The 16,985-nt window shown below is 41.1% G+C and overlaps 1 protein-coding gene across 5 annotated transcripts in view; it reads left to right on the plus strand.

The window, feature by feature from the left end:
* Positions 1 to 16,368, plus strand: part of LOC149263504 (putative FCP1 homology domain-containing protein C1271.03c) — a 37,205-nt gene extending 20,837 nt beyond the window's left edge. For 4 of the 5 annotated variants that reach the window (XM_089426365.1, XM_089426357.1, XM_089426362.1 and 1 more), the window contains 3 exons: positions 14,959 to 15,144; positions 15,287 to 15,347; positions 15,526 to 16,368. In XM_089426365.1, the coding sequence (XP_089282491.1) occupies positions 14,959 to 15,144; positions 15,287 to 15,347; positions 15,526 to 16,118 (840 nt within the window). In that variant the 3' untranslated portion in view covers positions 16,119 to 16,368. The remainder of the gene's footprint in view (positions 1 to 14,958; positions 15,145 to 15,286; positions 15,348 to 15,525) is intronic. The other variant, XM_089426368.1, reaches the window with a different exon arrangement.
* The last annotated feature ends 617 nt before the right edge of the window (positions 16,369 to 16,985 follow it).

The following is a 16,985-nucleotide window of genomic DNA, read 5'->3' on the forward strand; positions in this document are numbered from 1 at the left end:
AAGTAGATAAGCAAAATGCAGATAGAACATATAAGCAGATCTTACAGAAGACAAATCAGAAACAAGAAAAATGTATGTGTTCGTTTCGGCGGTCAACAGGATGCTTCAACCAGCAAAGTCTCCTTTGGTCAGCCAGCCCAGCATGTGTCACAACAACCCTCCAAGTAGCTTGTACTTTTTAGGATGAGAGAGGAAGATGTGAATTGTGTGGTTCTCAAATTCTCTCCAACTTTTCCTGTATATATATCCATCAATGAGGGTGTGTGACACATCTGTTGGGCATGTGAGCCTACATTACAAAACTGGCTGACCTTGCACATATAATTTATTAAGAATAATAAATTCAAAATATAAGTTCTGCTCATCGGATTAAGACTATTTTTATATGGATTTTACACCTCTCAGAAAGAGGAATCCAACAAAAATATTAGCCTCTTAATCTGAGCATCAGAACATGGAGTTTGGACCTAGTTGTCCAAATTTAACAAGCCTACACCAAATGGATGTTAAGGTTGCTTCCTTGCATGGCTCACTTAAGGAGGAAGTCTACGTAGAACAATCGAAGGGGTTTGAAGTACAGGATCGAAGGACACACGTATGCAGGTTGAAGGAAGCCCTTTATGGGTTGAAGCAATCCCCCAGGGCTTGGTATGAGAGGATTGATAGCTATCTTATGAAGTTGGGATTTACAAGGAGCGATGTTGGCCCTAACCTATATTTCAAAATTGAAATGACAGGCCTCTCATTCTAGTCTTTTATGTGGATGATCTCTTTCTGACGGGTGCAAACCCTCTCTATTATCAATGCAAGAGGGAGTCGGCTTTCGAGTTCGAGATGAAGGACCTAGGATTGATGCATTACTTCCCAGGCTTGGAGGTCTGACAAAAGCCAGGTGAGATTTTCCTATCTTAAGGAAAATACATTGTGAAGTTGCTTGAGAGATGTGGGATGGTGGATTGCAAGTCCGTGTCTAATCCGATGGAACTTAACTTCAAGAAGCTATGTGGAAGTGTTGCTGGGTCTGAATTGGCAAACCCTTCCGAATGTAGACAACTTGTGGGGGCCCTGATGTTCTTGGTAAACTCCCATCCTGACATATGCTTCGTTGTGAACACATTGAGTCAATTTATGGTCAAGCCTCATCACATACATTGGATTGCTGCTAAGAATCTCTTGAGATATCTCCGGGGCACAATCTATTATGGACTGACATACATTACTGGGAATTTGAGGTTGCATGGGTATATAGATGCTGACTGGGTTGGCAGTGTAGTGGATCGTAAGAGCACGTCTGGATGTTGCTTCTCATTGGGGTCTGCTTCAATTTCTTGGATGAGCAGGAAGCAAAAATCGGTTGCACTAAGCACCGTCGAGGCCGAATACATTGCAGCTAGTATGGCCTGTTGTGAAGTTGTTTGGTTGAGGAAGCTCTTTAGTGAGCTATTTGAGCACGTGTTGGTAACCACCGTGATATTTTGTGACAAGTGGAGTGGGATTCACCTTTTAAAGAATGTCGTGTTCCACGACCGCTCCAAGCACGTTGATATCAAATACCATTTTATCTGGGATATGGTGCAACGGGGAGCAATAAGGCTCCAACACATTAGGACTGATGAGCAGGTGGCAAATATCCTCGCGAAGCCTTTGGGGAAGGTCAAATTCTTAGCCTTTTGGGAGAGACTTGGAGTTGTGGAAAGACCCCCCCCATGAGGGTGTCGCTTGAGTTGGACACTAAGCTCTGGGACTCTTGGGAGCTTGGGGTACTTCTTGGAGCTATGGGTGACCATAGGGTGAGTGGTTCACCTTCTCTTATGTGGTGTGCTGTGTACAGGGGGAGTGGTTCACCTTCCCCTATGATACTCCATGGTGACGTGTGTAAGGTGAGTGGTTCACCTTCCCCTACTAGACACATGGGTGTAGGATGAGTGGTTCACCTTCCCCTAAGATTGACATATGCATAGGATGAGTGGTTCACCTTCTCCTATGACATATGAGCAGGAAGAGTGGTTCACCTTCTCTTGCTGATGCCCCAGCATACATCCTACCCATGTAGTCCGGGACTCATGGGAAGTACCTCTCATCTGGCCAATGGGTTGGGAAACGTGGATAGGGAACATAACACTATCGATGGATGCATGTGTCTCTTCACCCACAATGAATTGTATAAATACAAGAGACCTCATACCTCATTTTGCACATTCATCACTCACACATTCATCTCTCTCTTCATCAGATTGGTTCGTATAGCTTGGACAACCTCTCTCTCTAACATGTGCGACTAGGAGGACGTATTTATTGGGCAGAAATTACAGGCCGATTTTCAGACTTTAGGGACAGGTTTGACCAGTGTTGACTAAGGCATTTTTGATTGAGTTTGACTTCGATTTTTCCAGGCCACATTGTTGGGCACAAAAATTGAGGATTTTTGGGTTGATTGATTGTTGTTTGACTGCAGAAAATTACATCAGTCTTCTCTCCTTTGAACGAGTTTGATCGAGCTGTTTTGGGTTGAAAGTGACCCCTTGATCAAGCCGAGTTTGACCAAGGAAGACCGAGCTACTTCAAGGAAGAATTGCGTTGTTTTGACTATTGTTGACTTTCTTGTTAGGGTTGAAGTTTGACTGCAGAAATTTACAGGGATGTTTTGACTTTGTATTGGGCAAGTGAATTTGACTTTTGTACTCTCTCTCTTTGTTGAATTTTTTATTTAATAATAAGAAGAATTGATCAAAGGGTTTTCTCCACATTGGGGTTTTTCCCTAGCATCCCCCAAATCTGGTGTCTTCTTGTCTTGGGTTATCTTATACACTTTGTTTCATGTTCTATTTTCCTTTAATTTCAATTTGATTATTGTGATTGCTATTGGAAATTGGAAACTGTTATTGGGCTACTAAGGAACATTGAATTAAATTGTGCTAAGTATAGAACATACCATTGTTAACTAAAATTAACACCTTGTCCTCTAGGGTAGCCACTGAAACAAGTTTCTTCTTCAGGCCTGGGACATAGAGGACATCTATGAGATGGAGAGAGCTACCTCACTCCCTTTTAATATTGACAGTACCAACTCCCCTAGTTGTGTACTTGCCATCATCTCCTAGCTCAATGTGAAACTGCATGTCCTTCTCCTTCAGTTGGCTGAAATTGTCCCTGTTCCCAGTCATATGGAAGATGCTCCTGAATCTATGTGCCATACATTGTGTTAGTTTTTGTAGCATCAGATGTTTTATAGCCTTGAAATTTTGTGGAGAGACTAGAATGCATGAGATCTCCAAAACCCAGAAATCGTTTCTTGAAATTCCTCCTAGAAATGATTTAATTAGATTATTAATTAGTTTTCAAATATTTCCTAAGTTTAAACTTAAGGAATATGACTAATTAATCAGAATTAATTAAGGTGTGAATTGTAAAAATTCTTATTTCCCACCCCGGTTTTCAGTTTCACCTCATTTCTCCAAAATAGTTAAATACCCTTTCCCATAGCCATACATTCAACAACTGAAAAATAAATTTTGCTGAAAACACAAATTCTGGAAATTTTACAGAATGCTGGAAAATGCAGAAATATAAAAATCAGCACATATAAACAACCATTCAACACATTTAAACACAGTGATTTTTGGTCAAGGTGACCCTGGAAAAACCCCCTACAACTCTTGGGGAAAACTAGTTCGAGAGCTTCTCCTTATTTCTGAAAAATGCTTTTTTACAGTGAGAAATATTTAGCAAAAATCAGCAAGTAAACTTTTACAACTTATCTCGTTTTCCATGCCTCACAGCTAACTGGGAAAACTTGCAAACAACCATAAATGTTGTATGTCCTCCTCGATTTATGTGCCAATTTTCAGCCTTAAATTCTGTTGTACGGCTTGCCTAGAAAATCGTGCAAGCTGCCAGAAATTTTGCTGTATGATTTCCTCGATTTCTGTGCCGAAAATTGATGTACGACCTCCTTGAAAATCTGTTGTACGACCTCCTTGAAAATCGTGCCAGCAAACTCAGATTTCTGGTCCTCGATTTCTGTGCAAACTGCTGTACAACCTCCTTGAAAATCGTGCCCAAAAATCTGCCTTTCATTGTATGCTAACTCAGCTGTACGGACTTGCTGGAATGCTGCCTTGGAATGTGTGCCAAGCTGCTGCCTCTTTCTCCTCCCTGTCCTGAAATCTCCCTTGTTCTCTTGCTCTCCTTCTCTCAATCTGCTCATGAAAGAATGAATGACCTTTTCCTCCGTTTCCTCCTTTAATCTAACCCTAAGTGATTTTTGGGTGATCCCTAAATCCAATGGCTGAAATAGATTGAGATCTAGGGCTGAGATTAAATGCTCATTTAAATCTCACTTTCTATTTTTTAATTCACCCGACTTTAATAAAGACCCACTTAGTCATTTATTTCCAAAGTCACTTTTCCTTTCTAATTTTACATTGACTTTATTAAAGTCACTTCAAAATTAGACTTTAGTAACTTTATCACTTAAAGTCACTTTTAAATTAGATTTGACTTTATAAAAATTATAAAGTCACTTTAAGAGAAAAATTAAATTCTTTTGGACACTTTTTCCTAGGCCAAAGATTAAAGCCTTAGGGAACCACCTGTCTTCCGGTACCAAATTTCAACACTCCCTCTTACCGAGGAAGGTGTTCCTCACCACACCCATCTTGTCTCTGAAGTAGTCATGCTTGCCTCGTGGTAAGGCTTTGGTAAGAATATCTGCAACCTGCTCATCAGTGGGAATATACTCAAGCTTCACAGCGCCCTTCTGAACACAGTCTCTGATGAAATGATATTTGATCCCGATATGCTTTGACCTGTCATGAAACATTGGATTCTGTGTGAGTTTAATGCAACTCTGATTATCACAGTAAATCACTGAAGGTCTCAACGGTTGACCAAATAAGCCAAACAACATCTTGTGAAGCTAGATGGCCTCACAACTAGCTAGACTGGTTGCCATATACTCTGCTTCCGCTTAAATCAATGCTACTGACTGTTGCTTCCGGCTGAACCATGACACTACTGCTGAACCCAACCCAAAACAGCACCCTGAAGTGCTCTTCCTATCAGAAGCACAACCTGCCCAATCAGAATCAGCATAACCTGCCAATCTCACTCCATCCCCCTCCTTGTAGTCCAGACCATAATCCATTGTCCCCTGCAAGTACCGCAAAATGTGTTTTGCAGCCACCCAGTGAACCTTCCTAGGCTCACACAGAAACTAACTCGTGTTGACTGCAAAACAAATATCTAGTCTAGTGTTGACCAAATACATCAAGGAACCAATCAACTGCCTGTACAATATGGGATCCACCAACTCGAAATCTGAAGCATGAAGCTTCTTCTAGTTAGTAATCATCGGTGTCGACATGGGTTTACAATCCTCCATGTGGAATCTGCCAAGGATGTCCACAATATACTTCCCCTGCCCCAGGAAGAAATGCCCCTCCTCCTGCCACACCTCCAAACCCAAAAAGTAATGCATTAAGCCGTTGTCCTTCATCGCAAACTCCGCCGCAAGATCTCTCTTGCAGTGCTCTATGAGTCTCTCTGCACTTGTAATGACCAAGTCATCTACATACAGCACCAGAATGAGAGGCTCCTCACCTATCACAATATAGTAAAGGTTCGGATTTACCTCACTCTTTGTGAAACCCATCCCCTGCAAGTATGTATCTATCCTGGAGTACCAAGCTTTAGGAGCTTGCTTCAGGCCATAAAGGGCCTTCTTTAGTTTGCACGCATGGGACTCCTTCCCATGCACCTCAAAGCCCTGTGGCTGCTCAATGTACACCTCATCCTGTATGAAGCCATTGAGAAATGTAGTCTTCACATCCATCTGGTGGATCTTCCAACCCATCTCTGCTGCTATCGATATAATGGAGCGGATCGAAGTATATCGAGCCACGGGAGCGAAGGTCTCCTCATAATCAACTCCCTCTACCTGGGAGAACCCTCTAGCCACAAACCTCGCTTTGAATTTCTCAATGCTGCCATCTGCAGCATGCTTTACCTTGTAAAGCCATCTGGAAGTAACCACGGATTTGCCCTCAGGCCTCGGCACCACCTCCCAAACATCATTCTTCATGATAGAAGAATACTCCTCCTGCATGGCCTCTCTCTAGACCTGCTGGCTAGTTGCCTCCTCATAGCTAGAAGGCTCAGAGTCAAGGATGCTGGTAACCATTGCCATATAGCTACAAAACCTCTCAGGTGGTCTACTCTCTCTGACCGGCCTCTTAGGCTTAGCAACAGATGTGGCATCTCTCAAGGTGTCCTGAAGCCACTTGGGCTTCCTCTTCCTTGAGCGTACTTCTCTCATAGGAGAATGAAACTCCTCCTCTTCATCATCATCAGGAGCCTGAACTCCTGACTGTCTGTCTGCTGTCCTCCTGCCTGCACCTGAACCTGTAGACGCTGAGGTACCGTGTGAACTGTCCATCAGTGGACTCCCTAGTGAACTACTATGCATGCTGCTCGGAGCACCACCCCTCTGGCTCGGTGAGCCCATGCTCACTGACGGACCTGACATCCTCATAGATGTACCTCCGGATCCTCCTGATCCCTGCCCACTGGATCCCTGCGACTGACTCAACTGCTGTTGAGGGTCTGGATGATCCAGATACTCTAACTCCCGTGACCTCCTAAAGGCCCTGTCCTCCTCGAACTTCACATCCCGCCTGACAACAACTTTCCTCTGTGCAGGAATGTAAATCCGAAAGGTCTTTGAGGTCTCACTGTAGCCCACAAAGATACCTTTCTCTGCGGTGGGCTCTAGTTTGGTCCTCTTCTCCTTGGGTATGTAGGAGTATGTAATGCATCCAAAGATACGAAGATGACCAATATCAGGCTTCTTCCCAGAAAAGCCTCCTCCGGAGTCATGTGCCCCAAGGCACGATGCGGACTCCTGTTCTGCAAATAAACAACTGTGTTGCAGGTCTCTGCCCACAAGAACAATGGCAACCCCTGATCATGTAACATGGCTTTGGCAGCCCCTACGATGGATCTGTTCTTCCTCTCCACAACCCCGTTCTGCTGGGGGTTGTAAGGAACAGTGAACTCCCTCCTAATGCCTGCCTCCGCACAATAGTCAACAAACTCTCCAAGGGTGTACTCTCCCCCATTGTCTGACCTCAGGGACTTGATCTTTCGACCTGTCTGTGTCTCCACAAGAGCTCTAAACTCCTGAAACCGCTTGAAGACCTCACTCTTGGTCTTCAAGAAATAAATCCAGGTCCTCTTGGAGTGATCATCAATGAATAAAACATAGTACTCATATCCACTCAAGGAAACATGAGACATCCGACCGCTTACATCGGAATGGATCAAATCAAGTATCCCAGTCGCTCTGCTGTCACTGCTGGGAAAAGAGGATTTGGCAAACTTGCCCATCTCACATCCTCTGCAAGTATCAAAGTGATCAGTACTGAAATCTGGCACACCTGTAGTGATCTCCCGCAAGGTCCTCAAGGCTCCATGATACATATGTCCCATCCTGCGGTGCCAAATCTCAGACAGCTCAGAACTGTTAGCTTTGTTGTCGGTGCTACTGCTCAATGCCAAAAGGGACTGGAATGCAAACTTGTACACCTTTGCATGGTGTACACCTATCACTCTAGCTGAATCAACTGGAGTGCCCCTGGGATACATCAACACCTGTCCTCCGCTGAACAGTACCTCATATCCTTTGTCCTCCAAAGCTGAGACGGATATGAGGTTCTTCCTCATCCCTGGCACATAAAGAACATCTGACACCTTCAAGGGAGGTTTGGACTCCTTTTGAAATGTCCGTGTCCCCACCCCGACTGCTTTAACAACTCTGTCATCACCGAGTACTACCTCTATATCAGTGCCACTCTCTGAAAGCTCTGAGAAGTACTCACGGACTCCTGTCATGTGACATGAAGCCCCACTGTCCACATACCAGATACCCGAAGATGCTCCACTAATCGAGGGAAAAACATGCTCTCTCTAAACCTGTGTGGCAGGTGATCCTGCACTAGAGGACTCATACGCAATGAACCCAAACTCCCGATCAAAACGAACTGCAAAGTCCTCAACCTCTGTTGAAGCTGCCACGCTCTGGTTCTTCCCCTTCTTCTTCTTCTTCTCCGGACTCACAACTGCATAGTGTCCCATCTTTTGACAATTCCAACACTTCACCTTGAAATAGTCCTTCTGTGCGTTACCCTGTTTACCTTTACCTTTGCCTTTGCCCCCACCATTGCTTGTGGAATCCTGCTTCTTCCCTTTGCCTTTCTTGCCTCCTGTCGACAGTGCTACATCCTCATCCTGCTCAACTGGCTTGGCTGCCCCAAGCTGACCTTTCCTGATCTTTGTCTAAATGCAATCATCCCAAAACCTCTCCATGTGGGAAGGGTCTCACGTGCACAAACCCCATCAGCAAAGTTCATCCGGGGGAGGCCATTCACTGCAAATTGCACCAACTCAGTGGGTGAAATGTCCTCTCCAACTGCTGCCAACTCATCTCTCACATTAGTAATCTTTGTGAGATATCCAGCTGCACTATCATTGCCCATCTTAATGGTCTTCAGCTTCTCCTTCAGGATCATTTTCCGGTTCTCATTGGTACTCTGGTAGAGATTGGACAATGTTGTCCACATCTCATGGGCATTTCTCTTTCCTCTCACACGAGGAATGCAATAGTCTTTGACTCCGTCTAGAATCAGTCTCTTACCCTTGTTGTTCTTTTTATTATACTCAGCGAATTGAGTAGCATCAGTACGCACAACAACAGGGTTCTGTGTGGTATGCACCATGATGTCCCAGACTTCTGCCTCCTCAAAGATACTTTGCATTCTTTCCTTCCAAACGTTGTAATTGCTATGCCCATCCAACCTATTCTCCACCCTCAATCCCAATGACATCCTGCTGTCCTAAAAACTGAAAAATAGCATTGTTGTAGTAAAGATAAAACTGTTGTTTGTGAAAAATCAGCTTGCTGGAATTTTCTGAGTAAAAAATCAGCAGGCTGTAATTTTCCTCCTTGCTGTCCCAAACTGCACTTCAGCACTCAAGCTCTGATACCATGTAAAAAAAATTTCATTTCCCACCCCGGTTTTCAGTTTCACCTTATTTCTCCAAAATAGTTAAATGTCATTTCACATAGCCATACATTCAACAACTGAAAAATAAATTTTGTTGAAAACACAAATTCTGGAAATTTTACAGAATGCTGGAAAATGCAGAAATATAAAAAATTAGCACATATAAACAGCCATTTAACGCATTTAAACACGGTGATTTTTGGTCAAGGTGACCTTGGAAAAACCCCCTTCAACTCTTGGGGGAAACCAGTTCGAGAGCTCCTTCTTATTTCTAAAAAATGTTTTTTTACATTGAAAAATATTCAGCGAAAATCAGCAAGTAAACTTTTACAACTTATCTCGTTTTCTGTGCCTCACAGCCAACTGGAAAAACTTGCAAACAGCAAAATCTGAACAACAATAAATGTTGTACGTCCTCCTCGATTTATGTGCCAATTTTCAGCCTTAAATTTTGCTGTATGGCCTACCTAGAAAATCGCGCAAGCTGTCATAAATTTTGTTGTACGATTTCCTCGATTTTTGTGCCGAAAACTGTTGTACGACCTCCTTGAAAATTTGCTGTACTGCTTCTTTGAAAATCGTGCCAGCAAACTCAGATTTCTGCCCCTCGATTTTTGTGCAAACTGTTGTACAACCTCTTTGAAAATCGTGCCCAAAAATTTGCCTTTCACTGTATGCTAATTCAACTGTATGGACTTGCTGGAATGTTGCCTTGGAATGTGTGCCAAGTTGCTGTCTCGTTCTCCTCCTTGTCTAGAAATCTCCCTTGCTCTCTCACTCCTTCTCCCAATCTGTTCATGAAAGAATGAAAGACCCTTTCCTCCTTTAATCTAACCCTAAGTGACTTTTGGGTGATCCCTAAATCCAATGGCTGAAATAGATTGAGATCTAGGGTTGAGATTAAATGCTCATTTAAATCTCACTCTCTATTTTTTAATTCACCCCATTTTAATAAAGACCCACTTAGTCATTTATTTCCAAAGTCACTTTTCATTTCTAATTTTACATTGACTTTATTAAAGTCACTTTAAAATTAGACTTTAGTAACTTTATAACTTAAAGTCACTTTTAAATTAGATTTGACTTTATAAAAATTATAAAGTCACTTTAGGAGAAAAATTAAATTCTTTTGGACACTTTTCCCTAGGCCAAAGATCAAAGCCTTAGGGAACCATCTGTCCTCCGGTACCAAATTTCAACATGAATGTTCTACAAACTCACACGGATCGGCTTCAAGTTAATCGCCATCGATTAATATCTAATCTTGGTCGTTGAATCTCAATAGAGGATTATAAGAAGAAGTTGATGGTGCTTGGAGAAATCACTTGAGCAGATTGATTTCCTGAGTAGCAACAAATAGTTGCCGTAGAGAGAGCCAGTGAGATTGAAGCAGTGAGTGAGGGGCAGGGACAGTGAAGCCGGAGAAAGGATTCCAGATCCGTTGAGTGCATTTGCAAAGAAGCAAGTGATCCATAGAGAGGCTAATGCAAAGCTACGTAGTAGCCTCTAGATGAAAATTCGATTTGTTGAGGAAGATTGATGTTTTTAGTTCCAGAGGCCGGGAAGGAGTGCCAGAGTGCCGGAGAAGCATCTTTTTGGTCAACAGAAGGCAGAACGAATTTATTAGAATCCAGCAGAAGGCAAGTTGTCCAGCCAACTATGCAGAGCAGCGCAGAGGCTGACGCAGTGCCTTAGAAGGCCGAAATTATGAAGTGAAGTGGTGTCAAGAAATTTCTTGTGGGGTGAGGAAAATTCCTCTCCAGATTTTTGCTAGTTTTTCTTTGTAGGATTGCCAGTTTGGGCATTCAGTTGTACTCATATTATTTCATTGCTACATAATAATAAAACCCTTAGCTGCTGCACCGATTTTCTCAAATTGGGTTTTTTTGGCGACATTGGTCCAAAAATAACTATCTTTTATGTGTGTGTGTTAGTATTTCTTCCGCAGTTTTATTTGTGTAGGTTGTAGTGTGATTGATTCAGTGGTATTTGCCGTAGCAAACAGTAAATAAATTGTTAAAAATTAATTTAACAATTAAGAAAATTATTTCCAATTGCTGCAATAGGATTTGGGTTTCCGAATTTTCACACACTGTTGCTTGGTGAACTTGCCATGCAAGCTATTACTAAGAAATCTTTCTTGAAGTGAGAAGAAAATGCATCTACCTGAGCTAATGTAGCCACATGATCCTTATTGGACTCCTTTTTCTAATTAGGACACTTAGTAGCATAGTGCCCAAACTCATGGCAATGGGAGCACTTGATCTTGCTCAAATCCTTCTTCTTCTCTTCTAACTGGACTCAATTTCTCCTTAGCTCTTCTTACCCTTGGATTTGTTACCTTCGCCTGCAAGGGCAAAGTCCTCCTCGTCCTTTGTTTGAGTTGATCTTCTAGCTCTTATCCCTCTCTGGATCTCTTCTTGGATGCAGTCACTCCATAACCTTTCCCAGCTAGGAATATTCTCTCTGCCACTAACTGCTTGGAAATTCTCCCAAGACTTGTGAAGTCCTAGAAGTGCAAGACTCACAAGGTCATTGTTTGCTACAGTCACGCCCACTTCAATAGCTCATCTCGAACCTGAGTGAACTCTGAAAGATACATGATGATGGGCTCTCCTTTGCTCATCTAGATACTTCTTAGCTTCTCCTTCAAGACAAGCTTTCTGACATCATTGGAACCATGATACAAATCTAAGATGGCTTTCTACATCTCATTTGTTGACTTCTTCCCATGGAGATGAGGGATAATATGGTCTCTGACCCCCTCAAGAATGACCCTCTTCATCTTGGTGTCATTCTTGTTATGTTGGATCCACTGTTGGGCATCTTGAGGTGGCTTTATTTGATTTGCTGCAAATTCTAGCACCCCATTATCTTCCAACACCATTGAGATCAGCTGCTTCCATGAACAGAAGTTCGAGGCTTCCTCTAAACTGTAATCTGACCTTAGTCCTAGGAACGCAATACTGATATCCAAAACGCTGCTCTTCAAACTCTAGCACAAGCTTTTTGCTTGATCTATGTTGTTCACTAACTGATCAATTTGGTGTTGGGCTTTATTTTGATATCTGCTCTGATACCATGTTAAATTTCCATGAAACTCTACAACTACTTAGATGAATAACTGAAAACTAAGCCACTGAAACTGAAACCAAATTTACTTTCACCAAGATACAAAGTTTCTTAACAATTTATAAGCAGCAAAATAAAACACCAGAGATAAAAACACATCACACAAATTGACACCCTTGTTACCTAAGAAACCCAAAAGGGAAAACCTGTTTTCTTTGTTGTGGTATTTTATTCACTGTTCTCGAGCAATTGGATCTATTACAAAGCAATCTGTCTTTGAGAAAGCATTCTGCTTCTTCTCACTAATCTCAGTTGATACATTTGATCTCAGCCCACCTTGATCATTGCTTGCTCTTGGCTCTCTAGCTCGCAACTTTCTCCTTGCTAAATACCCTAAACTTCCCTTTCAATTCCTTATCCTTGCTCCTTGATCTTTACACACTAGAAGCCTCCTAAATCCTTGTGTAAATCCTCCTATTTCCTAGTGCAAGCCTGTCTCCTATTTTGTAGCGCACATCCTCCTATTCTCTTGTGCACTTTTGGTCTCTTATTTCTTAGGACACAAGCTTCCCCAAATCTGCATGCACACAATCTCCTAAATCCTTGCACCCTTGTGATCTCCTATTTCGTAGAACACAAGCTCACAATTCTACGCACTCCACAATCAAAGAAGATGTCACAAACTCATGAACAAACTTGTGAATTCCTGTGCCTTTATCCTCCTCTTTATAGACCCATTTCGAGCATGCCAGTGACCTAGGTCAATTTAGAACTCCACAATCAAAGAAGATGTCACAAACTCATGAACAAACTTGTGAATTCCTGTGCCTTTATCCTCCTCTTTATAGACCCATTTCGAGCATGCCAGTGACCTAGTTCAATTTAGAAACTCAAGTTCTGAGAAGCAAGTTAACTGCGAGTGATACCCTTTCTCTATCCAAACAACACTTGGAGTGTTAACTCATTTTCCTTTCAATCAAGAGTGAAGACTATCTCATTCTAACTAAATTTGTAATTGCCACCTCGTTCTGTAGTCAAATTGATGAAGACTCCACTTAACTGAAGCTCCAACTCTATGCATGCTATCTTGATAATCATTCTAGTAAACTAGAAATAAACTCATCCTAACTGTAGTCTATCTCATGAGCTCGCACTCATACTGGGAGAAAGACAAATCCAAGACTTCACTGGCTAAGGCACAAGCCAAAAGACCTTTACTCGCAACATTTTCAAAATGGTTCATATTTTAAGTGGGTCCTAACCCTAGTGGACTCCTAAAAAAATAGGAATAGCTTTTAAATTGCCATATATCCAAGGAAATGCCAAGAAAAATTAAAAGGAGAAAGACAAATCCAAGACTTCACTGGCTAAGGCACAAGCCAAAAGACCTTTACTCGCAACATTTTCAAAATGGTTCATATTTTAAGTGGGTCCTAACCCTAGTGGACTCCTAAAAAAATAGGAATAGCTTTTAAATTGCCATATATCCAAGGAAATGCCAAGAAAAATTAAAAGCAGCATCTTCAACATTCTTGCTCCAACATAATATAACCTAAAAAATGAGATATAGTTTAGATAATTCATTTCTTCAACCCCTGCTTTCAAGCTCAAACAATATAAATGCCAAGGAGACTATATATATATATATATATATATATATGAATTGAAGCTTCTTTTGACTTCACAGATTGTAATATAGCCTATATAAATTTATGAATGCAATGAATTTCAAGGGCTAAAGCGTTTTTAATGTTTCACATGGTTAAGAATTTAATTGTAATTTGCATAGCCTATAAAATTTTTTGAGTTTAATAAAGTTTAAGGGCTGAAGTGTCTTTTACTGTTTCAAATGTTTAAGAATTTAAGTACATTTTATAAATCTTTCATTAGTTCACTGCAAGCATTTTTTTTTGAGATTTAATAATTGAATTTGTGCCGCAACACTGAGACTAAATATGCTTTCCGTAACCTTCTTAATTGTGAATTTACACACTAATGCATTCCCTCCGCAACCCCGAAAGGTTAAGAGGTCTCAATGACAAATGTCTAAGGCACGTCCATGACCAATAGCCTCTCCGTCTCTGATAGGATGGCCTTGTAAAGAGATTTTTGGACTTGAAATATCATCCTTGTTACTGAACCTCTAGATTATCACCTGACACCACCATGATTCAATCTTCTCTATACTAGACTTAAGCTTGTAAGTCAAAATGTTCTGGAGTTCTTCTGATCCCTCTGAAGTTATGCCATGGTACTTTTTAAGTTTGCATGGTACCTGAAACGGTTTGTTCCAGAGATTTCCAAAATAGGGATGCACGTATATCTGTGGATAGCTAGATTCCATACACACCCTACAAGTTGGAGAGATTTGGCACAAGAAGCAGTTAGCCAAAGCTTTACGGATGAATAGGAAACTTCAATTACACAGGTGGCTATTGTTAGTAGCACTACACCACCTTTCCCTCATAAGAAAAAGTAAAGTATTATAGCCTATTACTAGAAAAATGTCACAAGTTCAACCTGTACCTGAACTTTCAACATTACACTTGCATTCAAACCTTTAGCATCATTGTTATTGTAATCAAATTTGTTCTTTGAAATCTGCATGTTTCATGTTCCAGGGCAAGTTCTTGTTTGGTTGTTTTTTCATATTAAATTTTGCTAGTTCAATGCTCCAGATTTTAAATTTGATATGTAAATGTTAGTTGCCCATGCTCCAGATTTTTGTATTCATTATGTGAATGCTAGTTGTTAATGGTCAACATGAGTTTTTTTCTATGAAATTTTTTCGCATTTGCTGATTTTGCTCCACTGGTTATTGCAGTATCAAATTGATTGCACAAATACAGGGTTGAGGCTTCCAGAAAATAGAAGGAAGCCTTTCTTTCTAAAAGAATTATCCAAATTGTGGAATAAAGTGAAGCCAGATCTTCCATGGGAAGAAGGACAGTATGGACCGTTTAATACCTTATTGATTGATGATAGCCCTTACAAAGCTTTGCGCAATCCTGTAAGCTCAAATTAAACTCTTGAATATGCTATTGACGTGCACACTGCTAACATTGTGATAATCTTTTGCTGTTGTGATTGCTTAAAAGTTAATACCCTAACAGGGGGATTGTTCCATTTTTCTGGTTTGATGCTTTTAACAGCCACATACTGCAGTGTTTCCCGATCCATATAAAGCCGTCAATAAGCAGGATGATATTTTAGGTTAGTATTTGTGTTGACGAAGGTTTAAACTGAAATGTCTGATGACAAGATCTGTTTCATGTTTTGGGGTAGAATTTATTATTATTAATAATCCAAATACATCTAATAACCTAAATATGAAAGATCTCCTATGATTTCACTTCGAATTTTTTATTTATCGAATTTCATTTTTATGTAGGGGGGCCTTTACAAAAATATTTGGAAGGACTTTTGACTGCTTCAAATGTACAGGAGTATGTGAAGGATCACCCGTTTGGACAACCAGCAATCACCAGAGAAAGCCAGAACTGGCATTTCTACAGTCAGGTTCTTCCCATGAGTACAATGCCTAGCAAAAACTTGCAAGACAATGGTCTACTTCATGATAACATGCAAGTTACCGTCATTGATCAACATTCTGTTCCTGGTATGGGAGTAGAGAAGAATAGTGTGGCAGATCCCAAGGAAAAAAAGAAGGGCATATCCCATACGGGTACCTGCACTCAGCAGCAGACTGATCATGGTATGGAAAAAGAAGAGAATGGTCTAGCGGAGAGAGTAAGGAGGATCTACAAGGCTGTCTCGAATGAGAAACATAAATCTCATAATTTGTGTAAGGAAGATAAAGAAGCTGGTTTATGTTCTGATCATGCATGGCGTGCAGAATCAGTTCTAAAGAAGGGTCTCTGGTTTTCAAAGTGGAAAAAGAAGCTCAAATACCATCGAGGTACCTGCTTTTATCGACATATGCTACGTGAATTGTTTCGCAGGCGAGAAAAGAAGCAAGCCTAGCAGCCATCATATTGTCGGATATTTTAAACTTTCAAGAGTCAAGGTACTTTATTTTCTGAAGGTATATTATGGCTTCCATATTCCCAACTTGAGGCAGCCTGAAGACACAATTACTCGGTGCTATATGCAAGATAAAAGGCACTGGGCGCAGTCCATTTTTGATCATTCAATGCGAGCCTCAATTCAGACCAATTAAAAGGGTTGATCGCACTAGGTTGAATTTTGGAGAAATGTTTGTAAAGGGACCACATTGTTATATTATTTGATATGGGAAGCCTTTCTACTGACCATTCTTATGCAAGATAAAAAGTACTGGGCGCAGTCCATTTTTGATCATTTAATGCCAGCCTCAATTCAGACCAGTTAAAAAGGGTTGATCGCACTACGTTGAATTTTGGAGAAATGTTTGTAAAAGGACCACCATTGTTATATTATTTGATATGGGAAGCCTTTCTTACTAACGATTTTTTTCTCTGCAGCGGCACATGTTAAGGTCATTTTTGGTATGCACTGTTTTCATAATAATTTAGAAATTACTAATTCCTATTGTACAGTAAAGGCCTCCATATCTCTTAGATCTGATTATTATCGGATATCTTGTGGATATCGTCAGGTGTTGCTAACTTAATGTAAGCTAAGCTGTTAAACGAAGATGTACCGAGGTGCTGAGCACTTTGTGGAGAACACAATATTTTTTCCTTTGCTTTTTCTCTCTATCAAGCAAGATTCAGCTGTGCTGCATATGTAGGGTCGCCTTTAATGCTGCCAATGTCGTGTAGTTTCACTACTATAACTGCCCATGGCCAAGTCTGCGAAGCTATGACGCCCATGCATTTTCTTTGTGATATTCTCGCTAAGATTATTTGT

The sequence above is a fragment of the Pinus tabuliformis genome, chromosome 6 (genome assembly GCF_031772625.1).
Source record: "Pinus tabuliformis cultivar Carrire ecotype Pingquan chromosome 6, CPIR1, whole genome shotgun sequence".
In the NCBI taxonomy this organism is placed as follows: Eukaryota; Viridiplantae; Streptophyta; class Pinopsida; order Pinales; family Pinaceae; genus Pinus; species Pinus tabuliformis.